Here is a 27,452-nt window from a genome sequence, read left to right as displayed (position 1 = left end):
ATTTGAAGGAAAATTGTTAGGAAGTTAGTACTTCATGAAAAGGTTATGTAATTACTATCATAATACCCTGCACATTCCCAGAGAGTACAGGAATTTATATCCTCTGGAGAATTTAAAGTCATCACCAAATTTCTGCTAAGAACTTGATGGTGATGACTGTAGAATTGACGTACACTACATGTAGAATTTAAAGAGGTGATGGTTCCATTGTAAATAGCCTTGATTAATGGATTACTGTGCACAGATTTGGTCATCTAGTTTTCAGGACGAGGAAATATTGGAAAGTATCCAGGGGATGAATGACTAATGTGATTTCTGGTCTCTGAAATGTTGCATATGAAGAAAACTTGAGGAAATGCAATTTGCAGAGTCTGGTGGATAGAAGGTGAATATGATTGAGACATAAGTTGATGATGGGTTATTATCATATTAATGTGGAAAATTTTTTCATAGAATAGGAGAAAGAAGGAGAAACCATTTCTGGAAGCTGTATAAGGAGGAGGGTATGAGCAAGGCAGGAATGAGGGATTGGTTTGTTTGCATGGAGAGTAGGAATAATTGAAATGCATTACTAGAGAGTAGGGGTGATTGGAATGCATTACCAGATAGTGTGGAATGTTGATATGGGGAATGCATTTAAGGCATGGGTTGATGAGTTGTATCCTCAAATGTGTGGAAAGACTTATGTGTTCATTGTACATGTTGATTAATTTGAACAGTATAGATGAGAACACAGACTTGTTATAGAAAATGATTTATTATTATTTAGAGATGGTTATATTTAGGATATTATCATAATATTAATCCTACCAGCTGCACCATTATTTAAATATAGGAATGTTATTAATTTAATCCTGTATATAGAAATGATCTCTGTTTAACAATTATTTTTAATTTATTTCCGAGTGTACCTATATATGCACAAGAGTTCACTCTGATTGGTGCAATGACTTTATTTTTACCATTTCTTACAGAATTCAAAAAAATCACTGACTCAAGACCAAAATACAAAATAAACACATTTAATAAAACAAAAACAATATATATATACACTTCAAACAACTTTACATAACTATAACTAATTACAGAATTAATTGGATCCAAGGCCTTTTAAAAATGAACTAACACTTAAGACTAGACTAAACACTTTGTTTTCACAGTGACAAAATATTCATAGCCAGTTTCTCTCTCTGTCAAGGCCTTTTTCCGAAGATATATGACTATTCTTCATTTTCACAGGATCCTTTCTCATCACTCATGTAGCACACTATGGATCTCAATAGCTGTGAACAAGAATATTTCTATAGGAATAAATTTCCTATAGAAATTTAACATGCCAATAAATCTACGAACTTGCCTAACTGTTTTAGGAGGTTTAGCTGATATTATGCCTTCTACATTTGACTGAATTGGCATAATTCCTTTTCTACTGATTTTATAACCTAAATACTCAACTTCTTTTAAGAAAAATTGGCATTTAGAGCACTTTAAAGATGGATTTACCTCATCTAATCTCTTTAAGACATTCCATCCATAGGATTTTATAATGGCTATCTATAAACCTTGAATAGATTAATAGATCATCCTGAAAACAGATGACTCCATTTCCCAACATATCTGATAAGACAGAATTCATTAAAGACTGGAATGACATGGCAGAATTTCTTGCAATCGACATAGTTGATATTTCTGCCATCTAGTAGTAAATGCGAAGTATTTTCTGTCTTCCTTCTTCAAAGGAATCTGAAAGTAGCCAGAATTTAAATCCAGTTTTGTAAAATATTGTGCTCCTTCCAAACAGATCAATAATTCCTCAATTTTACACAGAGGGAAATCAATAGGCTTTGTAACCTTATTGATGGCTCTCAAGTCTAAGACAAACCTCAGGCTTCCATTTGGCTTTTCAATTAAGATGAATGGACTGTTCCACTGAGAATTTGACTTCTCAATTATTCCTGCCCTTTCATATTCCTGCAGTAGTTTCTGACAACTCTGCATATATTTTAGTGGAGTTTGATATTGCCTAATTTAAATAGGAGATTGAGTACAAATCTGCACCGGGTGTTCTACTGCATTAGTGCAAGACATTGAAACAATGTCCTCTGTGAAAACATCAGAGAAAAATTCAAAGGCAGATTTAAAGAATTTCAGAATTCTATTCCTTTCTTCACTAGTAATTGCTGATTTCATTGAATTCTGCACCAAATTCTCTTTTAGTTCCTGAATGTTTTCCTTCTCATTTTTCTTTAGAGTCTCAATATTAAACACTTGATCATTATCATCAGTGTCTTTAAAAACTTCAGGAGATTGCTCTAATTTTCCATTGTCATCTGATGTCCTGTTCAAACAGCATTCTAGTCCACAAAAGGACACTGTATTATCAACAAAGTTACATGCAAAACCATGACGTTTCAGAAATTCAATTCCAAATATTACTTATACATTTGGATTAGAGGATTCTGGAGGAACTATTAATGGATGACAAACTTTCAATGGAAAACAAGGAATTGAAATAAAAACATTGATTTGCTTATCAGCTGAAATTTCTGATTCAAATATACCCTTTAATTTAATTGGACAACTTAAAACTGAAATGTCATTTGGAATTAGAGATTTAATTCTGTTAAACAAACTATAAGAAATGAGTGAAATATGTGCACCTGTGTCAAGTAAGATTTCACAAGACACATTTTCAATAAATCCTTGTAGAACTGTCAAAGGATTACCTCCATTAGCATAAGGAGCTAATGATACATCAAACTCTCTTTTAGGGGGAGCTGTCTTTAGCTTTACCCATGTCTAATGAGTAGTTTGACATTTCTGTCCTTGCCAGCATGATATTGGAATAATAATTATTCCCAGATTTTTCTTTATTTCTTATGTCGAAAACAAGATTTATCCCTAACATAAGTCTTTAGCAAAATGACCAGGTTTGTTGCATCTGAAGCATTTTTGAATATATCTCCTTTGAGATGTTTTAATCCTGTCAGTACCATTGGATTTACAAGATAAAGATTATCTGTAAGATTCTTGGATATTGTTAAATCCGATATCATCTTAAACAGAAGTTCCTGTCCTTTTACTATTGGTCTTTGTTGTCTTTCTATTTCTTCACTAAGAAATGTTTTCAGTTCCTCTAATTTTCCCAAATCATGTGATTGTACCTTGGACTCAGATTCTGGAACATTTTCTGTTAGATTTGCAGAAATTTCGTTCGACTGTTTCCTTTTCTTAGCACCTTTTAATTTTTGAAACTTTCCTTCTCTCACTTTATCTGTAGCCACAATGCTAGGAGAATGAGCTTCGTTATACTGAAAATGAGTTTACCTGTTTATTATTTGTGAAATGAAATGTATTTCTAAGTCTCTCTTCCTTTTCCCAACAAGTTCAAAACACTGTTCAAGATTTTTAACCTTTTTCTTGTATGCTGTTTCTTTCAAATTATCTTTAAGGCCAAGCCTAAATTGATTAAATAGCAACCATTCCAAAGAGGATTTCTCTTCAGATGAAACATTAAATTTATGAGCAATGCTCCAAAGTCTGTGGTAATACTCTGAAACAGACTCTTAAACACATCTCCTTTACGAATGTTTTGGCTTTGCCCAATAATTTACAGTGAAGTATAATTAACAAATGAAAATCTGACCATTTTCCTAAATCTCTATTTTTTTCTGCATATTTAAAAAATGTTTCTATGCTTTCACTATTATCTCCTGAGAATGGAGGTATTACTAAAGTTGGATTAACAAACTTAAAAAATTCCTCATCTTTAATTAAAGAAACTTCACTTCTAGAATTGCTATCTCCTGTAGCTATTTTACTCGAGTCAAGATTTTTTACTTTCTGGTTTCTAAAATAAAGTTAAGTCATAACCATTCCTGTTGTCGACTGCGCCATTGTTATAGAAAGAGATTTTTATATTTAGAGATGTTTATATGGAAAATATTATCATAATATTAATCCTACCGGCTGCACCATTGTTTAAATATAGGATTTTTAATTATTTAATATTATCCTGTCTATAGAGATGATCTCTGTTCAACAATTATTTTTTTTATTTCCGAGTGTACCTATATATTATATGCACAAAGGTTTACTCCGATTGGTGCAATGACTTCTTTTTTACTATTTCTTTCAGAATCCAAATAATCACTGACTCGAGACCAAAATAAACACATTTAATAAAACAAAAACAATATATATACACTTCAAACAAATTTACAAAACTATAACTAACTACAGAATTAATTGGATCCAAGGCCTTTTTAAAAATAAATTTACACTTAAGACTAGACTAAACACTTTGTTTTCACAATGACAAAATGTTCATAGCCAGTTTCTCTCTCTGTTAAGGAGAGAGAGAGAAACTGGCTATGAACATTTTCCGAAGACATATGACTTTATTCTTCATTTTCATAGGATCCTTTCTCATTACTTATGTAGCACACATTAATTCTCCCTGACTTAATTCTGTCTTCTTTTTAGTAGAAATAACTGATTCAGCATCCTTAATACAGATGAAACTTCCTAATCAGAGTTTTCTCGAACATTCCTTTAGAACAAAAATAGCAACTTCTTCTTTTATTCACTAATGTTTATTGACAGTCTTAACTCTTTCACTTTAAAAGATTCACAGTTCTATGATTCCCTCTTCGGAACCTACTATAAATCTTTCAATTCTAATATTCCTCTAATATTCCTTTTAAAACGCCTATAGCAATATTTTCTTTTATTTATAAATACTTATTCCACTTTGAAACTTCATAGTTCCACGATTCCTTTTTCAGAATATACTATTAATTTTCCTCTGACTGTCACATAAAAAACTCAATTTCCTTTGAATCTAAATGTCTGCTGGCTTGTGTTCTAATTTCCTTCCAAACGCTCTTCTTGTCAGCTATCAATCACACATCAAACTTCTCGGCGAGCATGCGCACTCCATGAAAGTGGCAAGTGAGAAACTAGGTATAATGGCTGACATGTTGTCTCTGTTAGCAACAAGAGAATGTCTTCATAAAAACACAAAACTTTTAATATTTTAAATTACAATAAATTTGTTTCAAGTAACATAACTATTCAAATCTGATAAGTACATAAATTTTTAACTGCTTTACATATCATTTTTGACAAAACAATTTCAATAACGGGCACATCGCAAGTTTCAACAATGCGTGCTATGAAACTAAAACTAATAAACATACTAACATAAACAATATGTAAAAATAATCATAATTTTAAATTATGATTATTTTTACAGACTGATAAGAAAATAACTATTTATTAACTTAGTAACAATGGGACTAGTTTGAACAATTGTAACATACAACACAGACTAAAATCCTAATTAGGTGCCATTTGCATTGGGGGGGGGGGGCAGAGAAAGAGAGAGAGGAAGCAGGTATTAATTAGGTCTTAAGATGACTGTCTCCCAAATCTTTGGCAAATTTATACAGCCATACTTGTTGAGGTTTTGAATATGTTTCAAGGCTTCTGTTACAGGAACAATCTCTGACTTATAACGACTTCTGTGCAGCACTTTTGTTTTTTTCCAATTGATCCTGTGTGCAGGGGTATCCAAGATATGGTCTACTAGACCTGACTTGCTATAGTGATAGTGCTGGATGTATTTTTTTATGTTCACTGAGGTAGATGTCCACAGTTCTTTCTGTCTGTACATAGTATGCTTGATCACACAAACTGGGCACTTCATAGACTCCTGGATGTGTTAAAGAAGAGATTCTGTCCTTGGGTGAACGGATGAGAATTGCCAATTTGACATAAGGTTTAAATACGGTGCATAGTTGATGTTTATTAAGCACTCTAAATATCTTTTCAGATGTGCCTTGAATGTATGGGATAGTGAGAGTTTTGTTGTACTCTTCTGTGAGTACAACAGTGGTCACAGAAGACTGTGTGTGTGTGTGGGGAGGGGATTTCTGGAGTGCATTTTGTCTATCTTATAGGGATTATAGCCATTGGCTAAGAAAATGTGATGTGAGTGAGTTCATCAGTGAAAGCATTGTCATTGGAACAAATCACTCTAGCTCTGTGTGTTAGTGTTTTTAGGATACCATACTGTTGAGATGGGTGATAGTGTGATTGTGCAAATATCTTCCTGTATGTGTGGGTTTTCTATAAACTGAAAATGATAAGGAACCATCTGGAAGACATATGATTAGTGTATCCAGGAGGGGCAGACAGTCATTAGCTTCCAGTTCCATTGTAAAGTAGATTTTTGGGTGTTGGCTTTTTAAATGAACTAAGAATGTATCCAACATGGCCAGATAGCAAACACATCATCAACGTAGTGTAGCCAAAGCACTGGTTTGAGAGTGGCTGTATTGAGATAGCTAACTTTTCCAAGTGTTCTATGTAGAAGTTGGCTAAGGGGGGGGAAGCCCATTGCTGTCCCATCTAATTGTTATTTTCCCTTTTTTCTAATTTATGTTTTCCCTTTCCATGTAAAATAACCTGCATGTACTGTTAATTTAAATGGTTCAAATATATCGGGGGAGGGGGGGGGGGAGTGTGACTTCAGTAAATCAAGGTACATTTGTGAATAGTGAGGTGATATCAAAACTCACCATTATGTCTGAACTTTTTAAGGTATGGCTTTCTAAAATACTTTTTACATGGGCAGAATTTTTAACAAAGGAGGGAAAATTGTTTGTGAGAGTGGCTAGTAGTTTAGCTAAGTGTCTAGTAAGTTTGTATGTGGGACTGTTTATACTTTTCACAATATGGCTGAAGGGTGTACCTTGTCTGTGAATTTTTGGTGCTCCATATATCCTGGGTGTTTTAATGTCGTGGAAGGGCTTAAGTTTGTTAACTGTTTCTTTAGGCCAGGAAGTAACTTTTTTCAATAATTTGCACACCTTATTCTTTTGCGAGTTGGTGGGATCACAATCTATAATTTGGTATGTTGACTGATCTTGTAGAAGTGTGTGCATTTTGCTTTCGTATTCTGTTGAATTCATCACCACAGTTGGGTTCCCTTTGTCTGCTTTGGTTATAACAATGTGATTATTATTGTGTAGCTCTTTTAGAGCAATGATTTCCTTATGTGGGATATTATTTTTGGGAGGCTTAGAATGGATTTGGATGTTGGCCACTTCTAAATGAATGTTATTGGCTGTTACTGGAAGCAGATTGTATATTCCCCATTCAACAGAAGGCATTATTTTGGCTTTTGGAACTTGATTGGGAATAACGGCAAAATTCTCAAAAATACTCTTTCTCGACACCAATTTCTCTTATGTCTTCTGCCTTTGGACAAATGTCATATAAAAGTTTGTGAGGAAATCTTGAGTCATTGCCATTTGTCCCTGTGGTTCATCATGCTTGACACAAAAGCCTTCTATATACGAGGGTGGTCTGAAAAGTTCTCGGCCTAACAATGAAAAAACGAATTTATAATTTCAAAATTATTTTTATTTTTCAACATAATCTCCCTTAAGCTAATACGTTTATTCCAGCATCATTATCCCATGCCTGTAGTGGTTCTCAGTAAGATCTGCAAAATATCCCTCTACAGCTGTAATCACCTCTTGATTTGAAGAAAAACGCTGACCAGCAAGGAAGAGTTTACTTTTGGGAAGAGATAGAAGTCAGAGGGAGCCAAATCTGGGGATTAGGGTGGATGTTCCAATAATTCATAGTGCAGATCCCTTAATTTTCCCATTGCCAAAACACCTTTGTGGGCAGGTGCATTGTCCTAATGAAAGATGATTTTTTTCTTCTTCAAACTGGGTCTTTTCTCATGAATTTTTTCATCTAAGTCTGTTAAAAGATTGGAATAATATTTCCCGGTTATTATTTTACCCTTTTCAAAATAATTAATAAAAAAATGCCTTTTAGCATCCCAAAACACCGATGCCATGACTTTTCCTGCAGATGGAACCAACTTTGTCTTCTACTTTGGCACTGAACCACTGGCTTCTGTCCACTGTTTGACTGCTGTTTGGATTTGTGCAATGGTGAATCCAAGTCTCATCCATAGTAATAAATCGATGCACAAAATCAGTTTTATTCTTGTTAAAATGCTCCAAGCACTGTTCAGAGATTTTCATGTGAGCATGTTTTGGATCTGATGTGAGCAAGCATGGCACCCATCTTGCGCAAAGCTTTTCATTTGCAATTCTTCATGCAAAATATATCCTATTTTGCATAAAGTGCCTATAGTTTTTGAAATGCCTATAGGCTCAGCAGTTTATTGTGCACTTGATCAATGATTTCTGGTGTTGTTACACTTTTTGAACGTCCTTCACGTGGATCATCTTCAAGGCTGGTATGGCCACGTTTAAACTCTGCAGCCCATTTCTTAATTGTCAAAAACAAAGGAGAAGAGTGCCCATAAACTTTTATGAACGAACTTCGAATGAATTTCTTTTGCTGTTAAACCTTCTTTTACAAAGAATTTTATAACCGCACAATACTCAGTTTTATCCATTTCAAGGGATACAGAGAACACTTTTGCTTCAGACAGCTATATAAAGCAAAATACAGGCAGCTCTCGGTTTACAGCGGTTCAATTTTTGCAGATTCACAATAACGCCGGTTGCCTGCGTGTGCTTTCTTGCCGTAGTGTGATTGACTGAGAAACGACGCTAGCAGGCACTCTAGTGTTTGAGTGTTTACCAAGCTACTATGACGTATATGTATCAAACTTAGTTTTAATGTTGAATCTACTTAATTGTTCTAATTAATTTTTTTTACATATATACGTATTTAAATTGATAAAGTACGTAATTACATACCATGTCTGATAATAGAAGTGCAGAAAAATTAACAGAACTTGGTGTTAAGAAGGCGCGGAAATCAATCACACTTGAAAAGAAGATGGTGGTGATTCGGAGAATGGAAGATGGACAGACACTTGCTAATGTCTGTAGAAGTATGAACTTACCTCCATCGACTGTTACTACAATTATGAAAAATGCAGATAGAATAAAACAGTCTGCGCAACAATCTATGGCATCACTAAATGCAAAACATGTACGTTATAGCAGGGGTAAACCTCATGAAAAAATGGAAAAATTATTATCATTATGGGTGGATGACTTGAATCAGAAAAACATTCCTCTGAAGCAGGCTGTTATAACTGAGAAAGCAAAAACAATTTTTGAGGATCTTAAAAAGATGGAGGCAAAGAAACATTTTTAGGAAGCAAAGGCTGGTTCATGAGATTTAGGTCTCGAAGTAAGTGCCACAGTGTCAAATTATGTGGGTGAGGTGGCAAGTGCAGATGTTGCGGCAGCGGCTGCTTTTCCTAAAGAATTTCAAGACTATGTAGAACAAGGAAGTTATCCTCCTGATTTTATTTTTAATGCTGATGAGACTGGACTCTACTGGAAAAAATTGCCATCACGCACCTTCATTTCCTGTGAAGAATGTTCCGCTCCAGGTTTTAAAGCTGCAAAAGATAGACATGTTTTTGTTGGGTGCAAATTTATCTGCAACTTTGAAGCTTAAACCAATGTTGGTGTACCATTCACAGACACCATGTGACTTCAAGGGTCTAAAAGCCATGCTGCTAGTCTATTGGACATGGAACAAGAAAGTTTGGGTTACACAAGACGTTTTTATAGATTGGTACACAAATTATTTTTGTCCTACCGTGCTTCGCTTCTGTAAAGAAATGATTTGCCAGCCAAGGCATTGCTTCACTTGGATAATGCATCTGGACATCCTCAAAACCTTGCTGAAGTAAGAACACCATTGGATGTCAAGGTTGTTTACATGCCTCCAAACACAACATTGCTTTTGCAACTGATGGATCAGGGGATTATATCAATTTTTAAAGCCTATTACCTCCGTATAACATTTATGGAAATGGTAAGAGTCTTGGACACTTCAGGAAAAACTATTAAAGATTATTGGCAGTTATTCGATATTTTGAAGGGCATTAACAACATCGAGGCAGCTTGGAACGGCGTGTCAGCAAAGCGTTTAAAAGGAGCATGGCTAAAACTTCTTCCAGCATTTATGCACAACTTCGAGGAATTAGAGCAAGAGGAGAATGTTATTGAAGATGTTACCAGGCTTGTGCGAGAGGTAGGATTGTACGATATTACAGCTGAAGATGTGACAGAAGTCTTAGAGAGCCATGATAAACTGCTTTCCAATGAAGACTTAAAAGAATTAGCCGAACAATTAAATCAACTTCCAAAGGAGGAGAAAGAAAACGAAGAAGGTCCTCTGAGAGATATGAAAACGGCCGATTTACAGCTTATCCTTGTAAGCATAGAGACATTGACTGATGAATTCTGTGAAATGGACCACGATTGGGAAAGGAGTGCGAATGTAAAAAGGAGTGTAATCGCATCTATTCGACCTTACACTAAACTCCTTAAAGAAAGAAGAAGAAAATCTAGGCAGTTAACACTGGATACTTTAAAAAAAAAAAAAAAAAAATGCGTGATCCGAAACCAGGAACTTCAACATAGAAATATGTAATATCTTTTCGAAGTTTCATATTTTTTTGTATATAATTTTGTTTTGTTTTCGTTATTAATAATTTATTTTAACAAATATATATGTATGTATTATCAAAGCATTAAATATAATAATGTTACACATACTTCATCTCTATGTTTTTTGATTGCGCGGAACATAACTTCATACCTCCCATTAAAATTGGGTTCGTTTTATGCCGATTCGGTTTATGGCCATTTTTTCAGGAACGGAACTGAGGCGTAAACCAAGGGCTGCCTGTACGTGATAGAATGACTTGCAATTTCACATGGATGCTTATGATAGATGTACCAACTTAGGAAAATAAATAAATCTTGCAGGTAGTATTGCCATTTATAGTTGAGGCTGAGAATTTTTCAGACCATCCTCGTATCAGCAATCTTCTCCATATGACTACAGATGCAATTAACAGTTTTACTGATGACAGTATATTGTGCTCTTCTTTCTATTTAAAAATAACAAACCATGCACTACACAAATCAATAGAACTTCAAAATTATTAACTTTTATAATCAAATTCTGATTCCAAGCCATTCTTCCGTGTTAATTTGATGCCAGTGAAACTCATTTCTGTCTTATATCTTACAACAACAACAACAAAAATTAAAAATCCAGTCTTACTTTTGACAATGCCCATTTCTGGACAAGAACTAGATTTCTCTTTTTGATCACTCTGACTTGCATTCTTTTATGGCATAAACATATTACAAATATACTGTATTGTCTGTGAAAATACTAGTGGTGGTCGGCAGTAGATGGCGGTGGTGTAGTTGCAGTCAGTTGGTGGATTGAATGGTGGAGACAGAGCTGTAGAGCAGAGGTGCCCTCCCTCGATGAATCTTTGGACTCCCTTGACGTGTCAAAATAATAATAATAAAATATTTTCTCCCTCAGCATCAAAGAAATTTCATTTTCTCTTTTGCTGAACACTTCTGAATATTTGCTAACTCTATACAAAGCACAAATCCAAATAATGCTAATTGTTTTCACATTTGGGTTGTTGCCTCCTAAAAATACTTGATTTGTACTGGAGCTATTACCCTGATTAATAACTCATAACTTATAGTTTATTCTATTATTGTCACAGATTTTCAGTTTCTGTAGCTTGCATTTTCTACAAATATTACCATAGTCCCTGTTCATTAAAAATAGCTTCAGTAATCTGAAGTAATCATCCATTCTCCTCGGAGTCTTAACACTTGCAGCAGTATTCAACATTCCTTCACTATTCAATTCCAGAACTTACCAAACAACTGTTTTTCCTCTTCATTCCTTTTGCTTCTTTTGAAACAGTCTTCCAGTGGAATGCCACTCTAACTACAGTGGCATTTCTCTGCAACTAAAACCCCACTGAAACAGTAAAAACTACTGCAACTACAGTGGCTTTTGGAATTACTATTCTGTCATTGTTCTTCATTTCCAATAGAGCATGTTGTTTCGTTGAGGTTTGCTTTTTTGGTGGTTTTGCATGTGGGAGTATATCTGATAGCAATATGAGTGTAAGAAGACTTGAGGATACCTCATTCTACTTGGATTATAATTTATTCTGCAGGAATTTTTCTAAGCTGATAAGAGGAATGCCACTGTAGTTTTAAACCAAAAAAGATTAAACAGGTAAGCTTGCCTCCCTGCTTAGAGATTGGTCTTACCTACCTTTCTTTAGACCATAGGTTCCCAAAGTGGGCGCTGAAGCCTTCTGTGGGGGGGGGCTATAGTGGGGGTCTTCAGGCAGTCTAGGGGTCGGTGGCTCTTTATAGAAGAAATTAATAATATATATTTAAAAATTAATTATTTTCGTGATTTTGTGATTAGATAATCATTTAAAATTTAAATATTGCATTTTAATCCATCTTATGCCCATCTTACACGATCAATTTTTTTATCAATTTTCTATTTCAATTATTTAATCATTTGAAAATTTAACATGTCAGATTTTTAATGAAAGTTGAATCCGATATTAACAAACTTTTAAAAATGCACCAGGCTCATCCTTCACATTAATTTGTTATTTTTTCTTTGTATTTTTGCTTTGTAAGTTCGAAATAAACCATCTAATACATTTGATGTTGTTTTAATTATTACAATAAGATTCTTACTAATGTAATGCAATCTCTTAATATGTATTCCGAATTTTCATATTTAAACCATTGTATGAAACTTCACATTAATTTGTTATTTTTGCTTTGTATTTTTACTTTATAAGTTAGAAATAAACAATTTTGTAATATATTTAATGGTGTTTTAATTATTACAGTAAGATTCTTACTAATGTAATGCAATCTCTTAATTGTATTCCACATTTTCATATTTAAACCGTTGTATGAAACTGTGCATAATGTTATTCGAGTATACATTTTACAGTCTTTACATATGGGCTACATTTCACCAAAATCAGTATAGCAATAACTGTGTTCAAGATGAAGCACATATTGGCCACTTCTTTTTAAAAATTTAACGGCATAAGTAGTAATGTATCATTAGTTGCTATTTACATCAAAAATATCAAACGGCTTGACCGCGGAAACTGTTATAATGGGGGTGTTACAAAATTTATGTCTTGTAAAGTGGGCGGTGGCCCGAAAAAGTTTGTGAACCTATGCTTTAGACCATGATCCCACCAATATACAGATCAGAACACTTCACAAGTTGCTTGAAAAGGTCCTCTCTTGGCCTGTGGAGGTTGCCAACAAACTAAAACCATATAACTGTAGACCCCCAGATATATGAATTACCAAAATGTGCATTATGCCCCATTGTGACGTAATGTTCAGTTTTGATGCATCCTCTCTATTTACTGATGTATACCACTTTAAGACATCTGTTAGATGTTATCCAGGTCCTGTTTCCTCCCAATACCTCAGTTTTGTTCCAGTTCACCATGAACTCTGGCTGTTTTAATTTTCATTGTAAATTACAATTATAAGGGAAAAACATACCAATAAAACTGCAAATCACTGTGATGCTAAGCAATATGTATTCTGGTGCTAGATATTGTTTACACTTGGCAGTTGTCACAGGAAAGCTATTCCCATCATAAAATGGCCATTGTTGAAGACAAGCATTAATAGTAGGTATCCTAATGCAAGTATTAAGTGAAATAAATAATTAAATATTCATATTTTTTCAAGAGTAAATTTAATGATATATTTTCTAAGTAAGGAAAATATCCTGGTTGGCTGAATGCATATTATACCCACTCCAACCAGTAGGTCATGAGTTTGAATCCTACTGTGGGCATGGATGTTGGGAAAAGCCTGCACTGAATGAGCTTGTATTGCTCCTTGAATTTATAATGATTGTATAATTTTGAAAAAACAACGATGGAACAGTCTTTGACTGCTCAAAGAATATGTAAGTAATGTAAAATGAACACAAATATTGCAATTTATAGTATATACAAAAATACATTGCTCAAAAATTAACAATTATGGCATGATAGATTGAATATTTAAGATTCAAGGTTACTTTCAGTTTATTCTAAAAAAAAAAAATTGTAGACTGGTGTTCAAAAACCTAAGAATGAATACTGTTTCTGAAGATTACAACTGCAAATTCAGATGAATCACTTTGTGGCAATTTGTATAACTGGCAATTTCAATTAGAAAGTGGGTACACATTCAAATTTTCAAATCATGTGCAAAGGGGTCACATGGTATCACTCAGCAGGATAAAAGGCAAAAGGCTGCGTTAAGTGAATTGTGTTTGAAGGAAGCTCTTTTCGTGAAGGAATAAAGTTGCAAACGTGGATGTCTTGTAATGTCTCAAAGACATTATCTAGATAATTTCATGCAGAGAAGAATTATTTTAAAGCTTGAAGGGTGACAGAAAAACTGATATTGCCCGAGTTTGGAATCTCACATAGCATTGTATCCAGGCTCTGAGCAGCATTTCAAATCAATGGAATGTGTTCCACACATTTGCTAAGAGATTGCCCTTGCTCCATCATGGAACATTAAGACAGATTTTTGGTTATAATAGTAAAATGTAATCAGCACACCACAGAAAATCAGCTTGCAAGTCGGCTCCATTCAAGCACAAGTGAGAATCATGTTAGTCTTTCCTCTGATTCTAGACGACATTTCATCTAGCATGAAAGTGGTACTGCATACCATCACAAGCATGTTCTTGAAAGGGATAGATACAGATGTACTGGCGGGTTATAGTGGTTGGAGGCATTATATTTAATGGATGCACTGAGTTACAAGTGCTGAAAAAAGGTATTATGACTGGTGACCGATATTGCAATGAAGTTCTTCAATGTCATGTTTGATTGTTCCGTGGTGCTGTAGGGGAAGAATTCATTTTTATGGATGACAGTGCCACACCACTTCATACACAAGCAGTAGAGATGCTGCTGGAGACTAAGGATATTAATCAGATCGAGTGGCCAGCATGTTCCCCAGATCTCAACCCCATAGAAAACATGTTTGGAATGCAATAGGGAGATGCATTGCTGCTTGAAATTCCCCTCTAGAAACCTTGTTTGGTTTCTAGAGGGGAATTTCAAACTAGCTCAATCCTCTGAAGGAGGATTGAGCTAGTTTGCCTCAAGAATTCCTGAACTTGGTGCATAGCATAGTATGATGTTGTGAGAGCTGCATCACAGTTCAGGGTAGACATATTATATACTGAAATGTCTTTTCGTATAGTTTTCAGCATGCACTGTACTGTGATTTTAATGAATCCTTAGGAAATTTGTAACTTTTGCCAAAAATGTATTGAAATTTAATATGTATGAAATTTGTAACACATTTTTTGTGTAATATAATTTATTAGTATACTGGCAATAAATTTATGTTCACATTTCGCTGTAGTCATGAAAATTTTTTCATATACAGGTAAAAATATAGTCTGTCCTTAGCTTTTGGACATGTGTATATGTAATATATACACTGGTGTCCAAACTGTTAACTATGACAAATTGGCTATAGTTAGCAAATGGAATAAAGTTTTCAACTCTGATCTCATTGTTTGCATTATTTTGATAATTCTGTCACATATTTACCAGATTCTTATTTTGTTATGAGGGAAAAGTTTTATGATTGATTATCATTTATGACAAGCAATGAAAGGCTTAGTTGTTGGTAGTTATGTGTTTCATAGTATGAATGATAGTCGAGAAATAAAAAAAAAAAAAAAAAAAAAATTATTTAATAATATTTCTAGTTGGCATTTCAGAGCACAAATTCCAGCTGTGGTACAGCACATTGCAATTGATTGCAGAAAAAAATTCAAATTGTAACTGAAAGGAACTAATATTAGGAATTATTAATAATAATGTAAACTTAGTAAAATAATAATGTAAAGTTAGTAAAATAATAATGTAAACTTTTCATATTGCTATCTTAATATCCTGAACACTCCTGAAGGTTCATACGAGGAATTTCATGATGATAATCAACCAATGTCTCTTCAAGATACTCTCTAGCTAGAAAAAAACCAAGTTCAGAGAAGTCGGCTTCGAAATGATCATAGAATGACTGTCTACTAGTATTTGTTCTCCTGGTGTTAGTTATACTGGAAAGTACTATTATGAATAAGCTACCAGATCTTTGTCAAATTATTTGTTTATTCCCCTGGTGTTGGGTTATACCGGAAAGTATTATTATGAATAAGACATGGTTAACTTTTTGTTAAGTATCAAATATATTGCTGATGTTTAATAAAATTTGGTTGATATGTTTATATTTTGGGTTTGCTGTTTCAGGTTACAGAATTGGAATTTCAGGACTCTCTACTTCCCCTCGAACTTCCTGAGGAATTAAATACTAGTTTGGTAAAATGGTATTCTGATCATAACAAAGAATTACGTTCATTGTTATCTCATTTAGGTTTGGATATTCCTCACTATAAAGATTTGCAATGGAGGCTTGATATTCAGGTAAGTATGTAATTAAAAATCAAACTCATTACTGTGTATGAAATACACCCTCTGTCCAAAACGAAACAGAACTTTTGATAGAAAATAAAATGCAGGCCAATTATAATTATTCAAATAATTTATTTCAATCAATATACTCTCCCTCAGCTTCGATACAGTGTTTGGCATGGTCAATTAATTCATTAAATGAGTTTTTTATATTGGTTTTTGGGATACTGTTGAGGATCGTGGTTACTGCTGCTTGAATGTTTTCAGTGGTGTCATATCGCTTTCCTTTCATCGGCAAATGAAGTCGGGGGAAGAGAAAGAAGTCACAGGGTGCTAAATCAGGTGAATATGGTGAGTGATCCAACACACAAACTTGGTTTTTGATCAAAAACTATCTCACAATATTCGAACGATGAGATGGTGCATTATCGTGCAAAAGTGACCAGCTGCCTGCATCACGATATTCATGCCGTACGTGACAAATTCTCGCTATCAATCGCTTCAAAACTTCGAGATAAAATTCACCATTGACCGTTTGGCCAGGCAGAACGAATTCCTTGTGGATAATGTCCTTGGAATTGTAGGAACAAATCGGCATTGTCTTTACTTTTGACTTCTCCAAGCAACTTTTTTTTTTGGATACCCCACTTCTGGTGGTCTCCACTCAGCAGTCTGGCACTTTGTTTCAGGCTTATACTCAAAACACCACGTTTCATCACCAGTAACGATCATTTCAAGGAAATTTGAGTCTTAATGAAGTCCTTGCAGTGTTCAATTCGATACATTTTTTGGTCGTCGGTCAACTTGTGGGGAACAAAGCGCGAATTCAATTTACGAAGTCCCAAACTCTCAGTCAAAATGTTGTGCACAGTTGATTTTGGAATCCCAATTCATCTTCAATCAATCTCATGGACGATTTCAAAGTTTTCTTTGATGAAATCATGCACTCTTTGGATGTTAACTTCACTCAGTCCAGTTTTTGGACGCCCCAGCTTTTTGTCGTCCTCAAGCATCTCACAACTACTTGGAAATCGCTTAAACCACTCATAAATTTGAGTATGGAATAAGCATTCATCACCGTATGCTTTTTGAAGCATTTGATGCGTTTCGGTAAAACTTTTACCACATTTAACACAATCAATCGCAACTCTCTGTTTCAAACTCATTTTCTGACCATTCGTCAAAACACACACTGTCACTCTTGGCACTATAACTCGGCTTCTAATGAAACAAATATCATAAACAGTTGACACAACACTAATGAAGGTTGCTGCTTTTGACAACAAAAATATACAACAGGTGGTGCCGCTAGTTTCTTCTATTTTCGAAAAAGTTCGGTTTCTTTTTGGACAGACGGTGTATAAGAATTTGTAATTTGTGTGACTGTAGATATTTTATTTCTGCTGAGAACAGAATTTGATCCTAAAATTGTAACCAGTTTTACTTTTTTTTAATTATATAAAACAAGCTAAGCCTATGTGGCTCAGTTGATATTGACAATGAATGCCCTCTGGTTGGAAAGATCTATGTTCAAATCCTGTCTAAGATGTAAAGAACTTTTATCAGGGCTTTTCAAATAAAAGTGAGTTAGCCAGTCTTATATAGAGATTGCAGAGCTTTTCCTCATGGAAACTCAGGTTTTTCATCCTGCAAAACAAGCAAAGTGGCCCAAAGAACACATGAAATTTACAGACATAGAAAGATATGCATTAAGGATTATCCATCATCATCATCAAATTCCTGCCATGTACCCTCAAGGGGTGTACAGGATATGATAATACTACATGAGGAAAATTACATCATTACTACCTTCCTATCTACAATTTTCCTCCAAATCAGTCTGTTACTTGTCAAGACTCCAACATTATCAGATCTTATATTTCTATCGTCTAAAGCACTTTGTACTGTATCAATCCACCTATATCTTGGTCTTCCTCTGGGTCGTTTTGCTGCCAACCTGGCAGAGAACACTTGTTTTGCTAATCTTTCTTCGCCCATTCTGTTTAAGTGACCATACCACCTGAGATTAGCTATGCTAACGCATTCCTGGATGCTGACAATGTCAAGTTCTTTCCTAATATCCTCGTTTTTAATATGATATTGCCATTGATGCCATCTGTTCACGCCTATAATCTTTCTCATGACTCTCATATCTGCGGTCTCTAGGCTTTGGTCAAGTGTTTTACTTCTGACCTAGCTCTCAGATCCATAAATTAAAACTGGTTTGAACACTGTCTTGTATACAGCTAATTCAGTGTTCTGACTAATTTCTCTCATATTCCATATGAATTTAATCAGTTGACTTCCCACCATACCAGCTTTGCTGATTCTGTTGTCTATTTCTATATTTAATTTACCATCTTCAGTAAAAATCGTGCCTAAGTAGCTGAAATGTTTTACTTGTTCCACAGGCTCTCCATTCACAACACAGTTGACATTTTCAATGATTCTGCTTATTTTCATCGTCTTTGTCTTTTTATTGCTGACTTTCATACCATATCTATTACAACAGTTATTCAATTTAGTCAGAGAATCTTGCAGACTTGCAGTGGATTTATTTGGAAGTATAACATCATCCGCATAAAGCAAAGAGCTGACGTTAACATCTCCAATTTTGATATCATGTTTAATACCACTTTCATTCATAATGTGATCCATATAGATAATGAATAACAGAGGGGATAATGTACATCTTTGTCTCACACCAGATTTAACATTAAACCATCTTCCTGTACTTCAATTCTAATTGCTGACTTACAACTCAAATAAAGACTAATTATTGCTTGATATAATGCCCCATTGATACCACATAACTGTAGCGTATTGAATAGCTTCTCTGTTGGCACCTTGTCATAGGCCTTTTTCAGATCAACAAAACTTAAATACAGATCTTTGTTATATTCCCATGATTTCTCAACTATTTGTCGTAAAGTGAAGATCTGATCCTGACAGCTTCTATTTGGCCTGAATCCAGCTTGTTCTTCACCAGGCATTTCTTCCACAATTCTTCTCAACCGTTTCTCAAGTATACTTGCATAGATCTTCCCAGGAACACTCAGTAGGGAAATACCTCTGTAATTCTCACATTCAGTTTTATTTCCCTTTTTATATAAGGGTACTATGAGAGCTCTACTCCAATCATTGGGAATTCGTCCCTCTGTCCAGGCTTTCTGAACTATGCAGTGCAGCCACTGTAAGGCTCTTATACCACCATACTTCAGCATTTCTGGTCGAATATCATCTACTCCTGCTGCCTTTCCACATTTCAAGCCTTTGATGGCTTTTTCTACTTCAAGTATGGATATGTATTCCTGACTTCATGCCTGGTCAGTGTTTTTTACCACTGTGCTGTCATCATTGCTTGTTTCATTTAGCAATTTTTCAAAGTAATTACTCCATACTTTAAGGATATCTTTTTCTCCTGTTTTTCATCACCTTTATCATCTCTAATTCCTTTTACAGCACTCTTCCCTCTATTCCTAAGCTTCTTCAACAACTTCCAGAATATTTTGCCACCTTCTTGATATTTATTTTCTATATTCTTAACCAAAGTCCTCCCATGACTTTTGTTTAGTTAGTTTTACACAGTGTTTAGCATTCTTGCATTTGTCTCTGTATTCTCTAAGAGCACAAAGCTGACTTATTTGCCAAGAACTTTTGATATGCTTTCTTCTTTTCCTTCACTGTCTCTTTAACTTCCTGTGTCCACCATGGAGTTCTAATTTTTCTATCCTTGCAGACAACTTCACCACATGCCTCTCAAGCTGAATCAATCAGGGCTTTCTTCAAGGCTTGCCACTGAATCTCCAAGGTTTGAATCCTGTTCTCAAACTCTTTCATTTTTTCTTCAATAATCTATGTGTATTTTAGTCTACAGTTCACATCTGAGAGCTGCTCAACTTTTATTCGCTTTAAAACTTTCTTACATGTTATTCTTTTCAATGTGAAATTCAATTTTATCCTGCTCAAGACTAAATAGTGATCACTTCCAATTTCAAATCCTCTGTACACTCTTGTGTCCTGCACCAGGGAGAAAACATCACTATCAACAATAACATAGTCAATGAGACTTTTCTTATTCCTTGCCTCTTCTCTCCATATGAATTTGTGCACATTTTTATGTTGGAATATGGTGTTAGTAATAACCAGTCCATGTCCTGAGCAAAAATCCAACAGATATTTGCCATTATTAGCTTTGCTCTTTTCTCCAAATTTTCCCAAAATATTTTTGTATGTCTGACAATCATTTCCTACTCTGTTATTTAGATCCCCAACAAGGACCAACTTTTCCTTTTTTATTGTCAGTTGCTTTTTCTAAAGCCTCAAAAAATTCCTCCACTTCTACCTTAGTAGAACCTTTTGTGGGACCATAGGCACAAATAAGTCTCATTGTCCAGTTCCCCATTCTCATATTTCCCCAAATCACTCTACTTGAGACTGACTGCCATTCAAGAAGATTAGCCTCGTATTTTGTGTTGAATACTATGGCTACTCCTTCTTTTCCTTGATTGTCATTGTCTGTATATAACATTTTATATTTATTGCTCAGAAAGATCTCACCAGTTTTTGTCTTTTTTGTTTCAGTCACCCCTATTATGTCGATCTGGTACTTATCTAATTCCTCAGCTAGCTCCATTTCTTTGCCATTCTGGCTTCATGTTGATAGTACCGATCTTTAACTCTGGTGATGTTGAGTTGGGGTGTGTTTTCAGATTTGTTCCAGTAGCCGACTTTTCGTTGTTCGCCTTGGTTCCCTGGCGAAAACAACAGTGGCCTTGTTTAACCGGGCGACCCCAACCAGCATGAAATTTTGTCATGTTGTACCATCATTTTTTATTTTGGTTTAACCAATAAGAATACAATTTGGTCGGCTAAATCCCAAATTGCCAGCCCATCCTCGTTCGTTCAGTATCCAGGTAGATACCCAACAGGGTGCACCACGAGAAGGTGAGGATTGGACATTAGGTCAGAAGGCCCTGGTTGGTTCTCCGCATTCCTTTAAAGGCTATGTGGAGGTCTCGTCTCAGTTATACAGCTTTGACCCTTAAGCACCCCTCCTATCATAATCCATAATCAGGTTTCTATTATCGTTATGTTGTTCACGTTCACACTGTCCGAGGTCTGATTTAGGTATATTTTTTATCGATGCTGACCAAACTTGGTGTAGAATCAGGCCCTGGTTTTTGTTGCATTGCATTGGAATTCTAATCATATTTGCAGCTTCTTTAAATTTACTTGTGAAACAGTTTTTTTTCAATATAAGACATGTTTGTTTTATGCCAGAGTACATTATGGCCGGTGGAAGTTGTGTGTGGATGCTAGGCCTCATTTGTGTTCTCTCCTTTTTTTGCACGTCTTTTTGGTGTTCGTGCATACGAATTTCCCCTGATCTTCCCATCTGGCCTACGTAGCAGTTGCCACAGGAACAATAATAGATTATCTTTCTCCATTTATAGAAAACCTACCAACATAGGAAGATTTCTTAATGTGGCCTCACACCGCCATCCCAGGCAAAAAATAAGTTTAATAAAAACCTTGAGCAAAGACTGAAAATTAAAATGAACTCCAGAGCAAAGACTGAAAATTAAAATGAACTCCAGAGGAAAGACAGTAATGTGTATGGAGGAAGACAATGGTGTCCTCTCTGTGGTGATTTTTAGTGATTAATGCTGGCAGGTGGATAGGACAATGCTTCAAAATTTATATCCAATTAAAACTATTTCTATTACAGTTCACAAGGCTTTGCAGCAGAGCTGCTTCTAGGAACAGTCTGTGATTTAAACAGGAATCTATAATAACTTTACCTTTTTCATCTGATGAAATGCTCTTTGTCTAAGGTAAGTGAATAAGTCCACTTTTTTGGTTGCCCATGTTAAAATAATTTTTATGTTCTTTTCTTTTTTATTATGGTGGTTCCTCCTGTCTGTCCAAAGTACTAGTCCCACATTGACAGGAAATATTATAGACACTTGGGTGATAGAGAGAGAGAGAGAGAGAGACGATCCTGCCAGTCCTTAATTTGTTTAAGGAAAGTGGAGACTTTGGCCAAAGGTTTGTATACTGTTCTGATTTTGTGTTGTTTCAGGAGTGAGCCTAGTTTGTTGTACCTTTAATGTAGGGAAGGAATATGGTATATTTATAGTCTAGTTGGGGGGGGGGTCCGTTTTAAGGAGTTTAGCAAGAGTTTATTTGTTGTAACCATTCTGCTCAAAAAAGCATTAAGTAAAGCCTGTTGATGTAATGCAGGTCCTGAGGATGAAATTTATTCTTCTCTGGAGACTAAAGTTTTGAGAATCCCAAGTTTCTGGGCAGGAGAGTGATGTAAAGTGGCATGTAATGTCTTCCTGTGTGTGTGGACTTCTGGTAAACTGAACATGATTGGGATCTATTTGATTGCCTTGTAACTAAAGTATCCAAAAAGGCCAGAACCTCTTCTATTCCCTCTTCAACAGTAAAGGTAATTTGGGGGGATATTGTTCAGGAATTATAAAAAAGTTGAAAAGTGCCTGTGGGCCATGTGACCAAATGTTAAAAGGCAACATCTATATATCTTAGCCATACTCTGGGCTTGAGGGATGGGGGGGACTGCATTAAGTGCCAGCATTTCAGAGGATTAATAGATTCCATGTATAAGTGAATATGATTCTGAATATTCAATATGCCTCTGATAATGCTAGCAGGTGAAATATCCAGTTATAAATATTTAGTTTATTCAGTAAATTATCTGTTTCATTCCTTTCTATAGTTTTATTCTAGAAATATTAACATGAACCCATTTCCTTATTTACATTCAACCTAGTTATGGTTCTTCTTCCATGGTCAGCATCCCACACTAGATTGTCAGGCCTTTGCCTGGCAGTAGTTATTACTGCTTCTACTCTTGTGAAATGATTTCGCCCATCCTTTATAGATATATTTCCACCTCACACAGGTTTCTGATCATATTCAATCTTGCATTTGCACAGATCACTTGCTTCTACATTCTTTATATAACATTCTCCTGTTTCCTCCCTAACTATTATTTCTCTGCATCTGCACCTCCAAATGCTCACCTATCAAGCTTTTGCACCTGTTCAATTCTGGTGCCATTCAAATGAATGCACATCTCTCTTAAAACTCATAAAAATTCACACATTGAATATTAGATTCACACCCAATGCATTCACAATCACCACCTAACTTTATGTAATCATATCATGGCAATAGAGTTGATGTGTTTTGCTTTCAGCAGTCCTTTCATATCTCACCTCACATCCTCCTTATAACTCTGCAGTCACATGTGTTGCACTATAATAATCTTTGACTTTATCTCCTGCTGCCTCATTCACATCCTTAATCTTAACATGAAATATATGCTTTCATTGCTTATTCATTCCTGATATCCATGACACCTCTAATCATGATCTACAAATTGGTGTTTTTAAAAAAAAAAAAAAATCTCGTGCAGCATATTTGCTTTCACTTTTGTCACTGCTATTTCTTGCACATGACTCACTAAATTCTTGTTTAACCTCTTGGTCCTAATCTTCATTCTTTTAACTTCACTCCTTCATTCTGTCTCTTTCATGATTTTGTCTATATTTTTATTTTTAGTTATTTCACTTTCTTTTACCCCATAGCTTTAGTTGTCCTGACATAATACTAAAAAACCATAATCAGTTACTTTTTACATATACTATTATCACTCACTTTCTGTCCTTTTTGTGTAATTCTAATATACACCTTCACATTTCTGTCCACTTCTGTCCTTAAAAGGCAAACATTCTACAAGATAATAACTCTCATTCACTAATTATTAATTTGACATTGTCCTTCTCTCTCACTCCCAGAGTCAATTTAAAATTGGAATCTTTAGCATGCAAGCACAGAAAATAGTGTATAAATGTTTTATTACTAATTTTTCTAAATTTCACTTGAGGAAATATTATGAGTTATTTCAATTTTTTTTTTTTTTTTTGGGGTGGGGGTGGTACCAGATTCAAAAATTTAATAATGAAATTATTAAACCTTACACATTATTTCAATAATGAAATGATGATTTTTATTATTATGCAGTGATTTCTCGCTGCATAATAATAAAAAAAAAAGCATTTAAAATTTTTTTTTCATTTTGTTTTAGATTGCTAGTCGCTGTCTTAGACATCAAACTACACCTGTTTTTATGTTGAAGCTGGATTTAGAAGACCATGGACAAAAGAAAAGTACAATTTTACAAACAGATGCAGTCAACCTAATTCACATGACAGAGGTTCTTGATCAAGCATTGCAGGAGGCCAAGTCTCAGCACTGTAGGAGAATCATGAGGCATATTAAATAACTAACTTTATATTCTGTAATTATACAACATGAAAAAGAGGTGTGTGTGAGAGAGAGAGAGAGAGAGAGAGAGAGAGCATGTAAAAGAGATGAACAAGCTGTTATAAGAATAAATAAAAATAATAAAACAACATGATCTGTTTTAGCCATTTGTTAATAATATTGGACTTTTGCCTGTTTAAATAGCTATTTCTTGCACAGTGGATATCAAAATGCATATAAGAAAACTAACCATCTTGCTGATGTTCAGTTTATTATTAAAAATTATTATATTTCTGAAGCAACTCTTAGTAATTACTGTATTTCTATAAAATCAGTGTAAGGACTTTTTCTTATTTTGTTATCAAAAAATTGAAGTCTGTTTTGAATTTTTGTACTATGAAAATGTCTACTTTATGCTTTTACAGTGATAATAGTTTTACTAGTACTGTTATTATTTCTAGCATCTGGAGTCACTACAGTTATCATGGAAGAGGTCCTTCCCTTTTCTTGTCCCTTGCATTCTCTGTCAACCTACTCTATCAGTGTATATTCTATTCAATCACTGCCCTCCATGCAGAAATATACTTGCTCACAACACTCGAATACAGCTTCCAGGAATAACCTCTTATACTCCTGTCAACCACTTCACCACTTCTCTGTGCAGAAACACTTCCGTACATGTCTCTGATAGGCTTCTCTGACCATATAAGTATCGATCATATTTCCTGTCTTCCTCCTATTTGCTGAGCCACACTTTGTCATTTTATTCTTATTTTCAACTTTCTGCAGTCCTGAAACAATCTTAGTTACTCACCTCTAGTCTGTCTACCTATCATTTCCTTTATCTTCTAGATTCAAGGATGCTAAATTTGTGCATAATTGTCTAGGCGTAGCCTAACCAATGTTTTATACAATAGCATAATCACATTCTTGATCTGACTTGAATGGAATCCTTCTCAGTATGGTAGAAATCCTTTGGTGACTTCAACAACCATTGTAATTGTTTTACTAAACTCTGGCTCTTTGTCTACTATTATTCCAAGAGCCCTCCCCACCTTCTGGAGAAGAGTTCCACCAATAATACACTTGGAAGAAGCTTACAGTTAGTCTGGCCAAAGTGCATAACTTTAGACTTAGAAACATTAAACTGATATTCCCATTTATCATCTCCCTCTGAATCTACCATTTAAGTTGTCTCAAAGTAACACTGCATCAATATTCCTTGTTATTAGCTTTCTAAATTTTGCATCATCTGCAAAACTGAATATCTCCCTTCAAATCTTGGACCGTATCATTGATATATTAGTCAATTGGTAGAGCCTCTGCTACTAATGGGTTTTGCAAAAAGTTGAGCAAGTTTGTGCGGTTAGTAGTTAGAAGGGATCAATCGTTCTATGCTGTTGGCACACTCTCCCTCGCTGAGTCTTTGGACTTCCTGGAGGTGTCACTTAATAATAATATAAAATAAACAAGTGGCCACTAACAGAATCCCTTGATATGCCATTTCTTATCCACCCTTCATCGAGGCACTTTGCTTAAGTATACAACTTTTTTATGTTGCTCCCATCCACAAAAGGTGGTTATTTTTTGCAAACCTATAGTACATTTTGTACCATACGTGGGTTAAGGATTTGTTTTCTATTTTCATCAATTTTTCTATTTTTTAATTTATTTTTTTTTACATAGTCCAGAAACTCGGCTCTAGAGACCAAGCAAAGAACCTTTTCAAGCCACTTCAGGCCTCCAATAAGTGGGATGGTAGTCTCACACCAGATGATGAAATTCATCTTTCACCTAACAGCCTGTTGGAGAGAGGGTATGCTAACCTTTCAACCAACCAGGCCAACAAAATTATCGATATGTATTAGACACTGAACCGCTATCCATTTGTATTCCTCTGAGTTTGAACTTGGAAGAAGCTTACACTTAGTTTACTAGCAAAATATGAAAATGGCAATGTTAGTCAATGGCAGAGCTGGATTAGTCAATCTTAGGTGAAAGTGTTTTCTCTCTCTTTCAAAAATGGATTTTTCCTCATGCAGGAAGACAAATTACTTGGTAAATATTGCAGTTGACAGACTGATGACCATAATCATCTGTCTTAATATTAATTCTAAATAACTTAAATAATGATAGTAGATAGCCTTATTTTTCCTTAGATGAGTTATGTATGAAATGCCATTGTCCATGGATGCGAGATGTGGTTTATATTTATGGATTTCAAGGTATTGGAGAAGTTCGTTAAAACTAGAATTTATGATTTGAGTAGATATGAATATAGATCTCTGTTGAAAACAGTCATTTGATAAAATGATGTGAATCTAGGTAAGAAATGTTTATATACTATGATATTTATGGATTTTGTAAATGCATTTTGAGAGAATATCCCATTGCAAGTTGTTGTATAACTTAAAATTAATTGAGATAGATAATAAATAGTAGTGGCTTTGATAGGATGATCACTCTTTGAAACTCAATATTTGACCCATTCTCCTGATTAATGTATTTTTTCTCTTCCTCCTCTGCAAGCTTGGTGATTTTTTTTTTTTTTTTTTTTTTTTTTTTCGGCTGCAATTTTACAATCTATTAAAATTTGATAAAATTTTGGCAAACTCTGGCTTGTGGCATATAGAATTGACCACAACAGCCCTTTGCAACTTTGTTGCAATCTGCCACCACACTAAAATAAGCAAAAATTCATTTTTGTGTATTGGATCTAATTTTTTTACCTGCAATGATGCACATCAAGCACATTAATAACTGACATGTAATTTGAACACATTGCTATCAGTACATTATAATGTTTGTAAAA

At 34.8% G+C, this 27,452-nt stretch overlaps 1 protein-coding gene across 1 annotated transcript in view; it reads left to right on the top strand.

Annotated features, from left to right (window-relative positions):
• LOC150094831 (COMM domain-containing protein 2) overlaps positions 1-27,115 on the top strand; it is a 56,116-nt gene extending 29,001 nt beyond the window's left edge. The window contains exons 4-5 of the mRNA XM_090411108.1: positions 16,181-16,354; positions 24,462-27,115. Coding sequence (XP_090267234.1) covers positions 16,181-16,354; positions 24,462-24,659 — 372 coding nt within the window. The 3' untranslated portion in view covers positions 24,660-27,115. The remainder of the gene's footprint in view (positions 1-16,180; positions 16,355-24,461) is intronic.
• Positions 27,116-27,452: the final 337 nt, after the last annotated feature.

This window comes from Typopeltis vanoorti, chromosome 21 (assembly GCF_054136105.1).
Source record: "Typopeltis vanoorti isolate ZY-2024b chromosome 21, IOZ_Tvanoo_1.0, whole genome shotgun sequence".
Classification (NCBI taxonomy): Eukaryota; Metazoa; Arthropoda; class Arachnida; order Uropygi; family Thelyphonidae; genus Typopeltis; species Typopeltis vanoorti.
The sequence above is the reverse complement of the archived record's forward strand: the minus strand, read 5'-3'. Positions and strand labels throughout refer to the sequence as shown.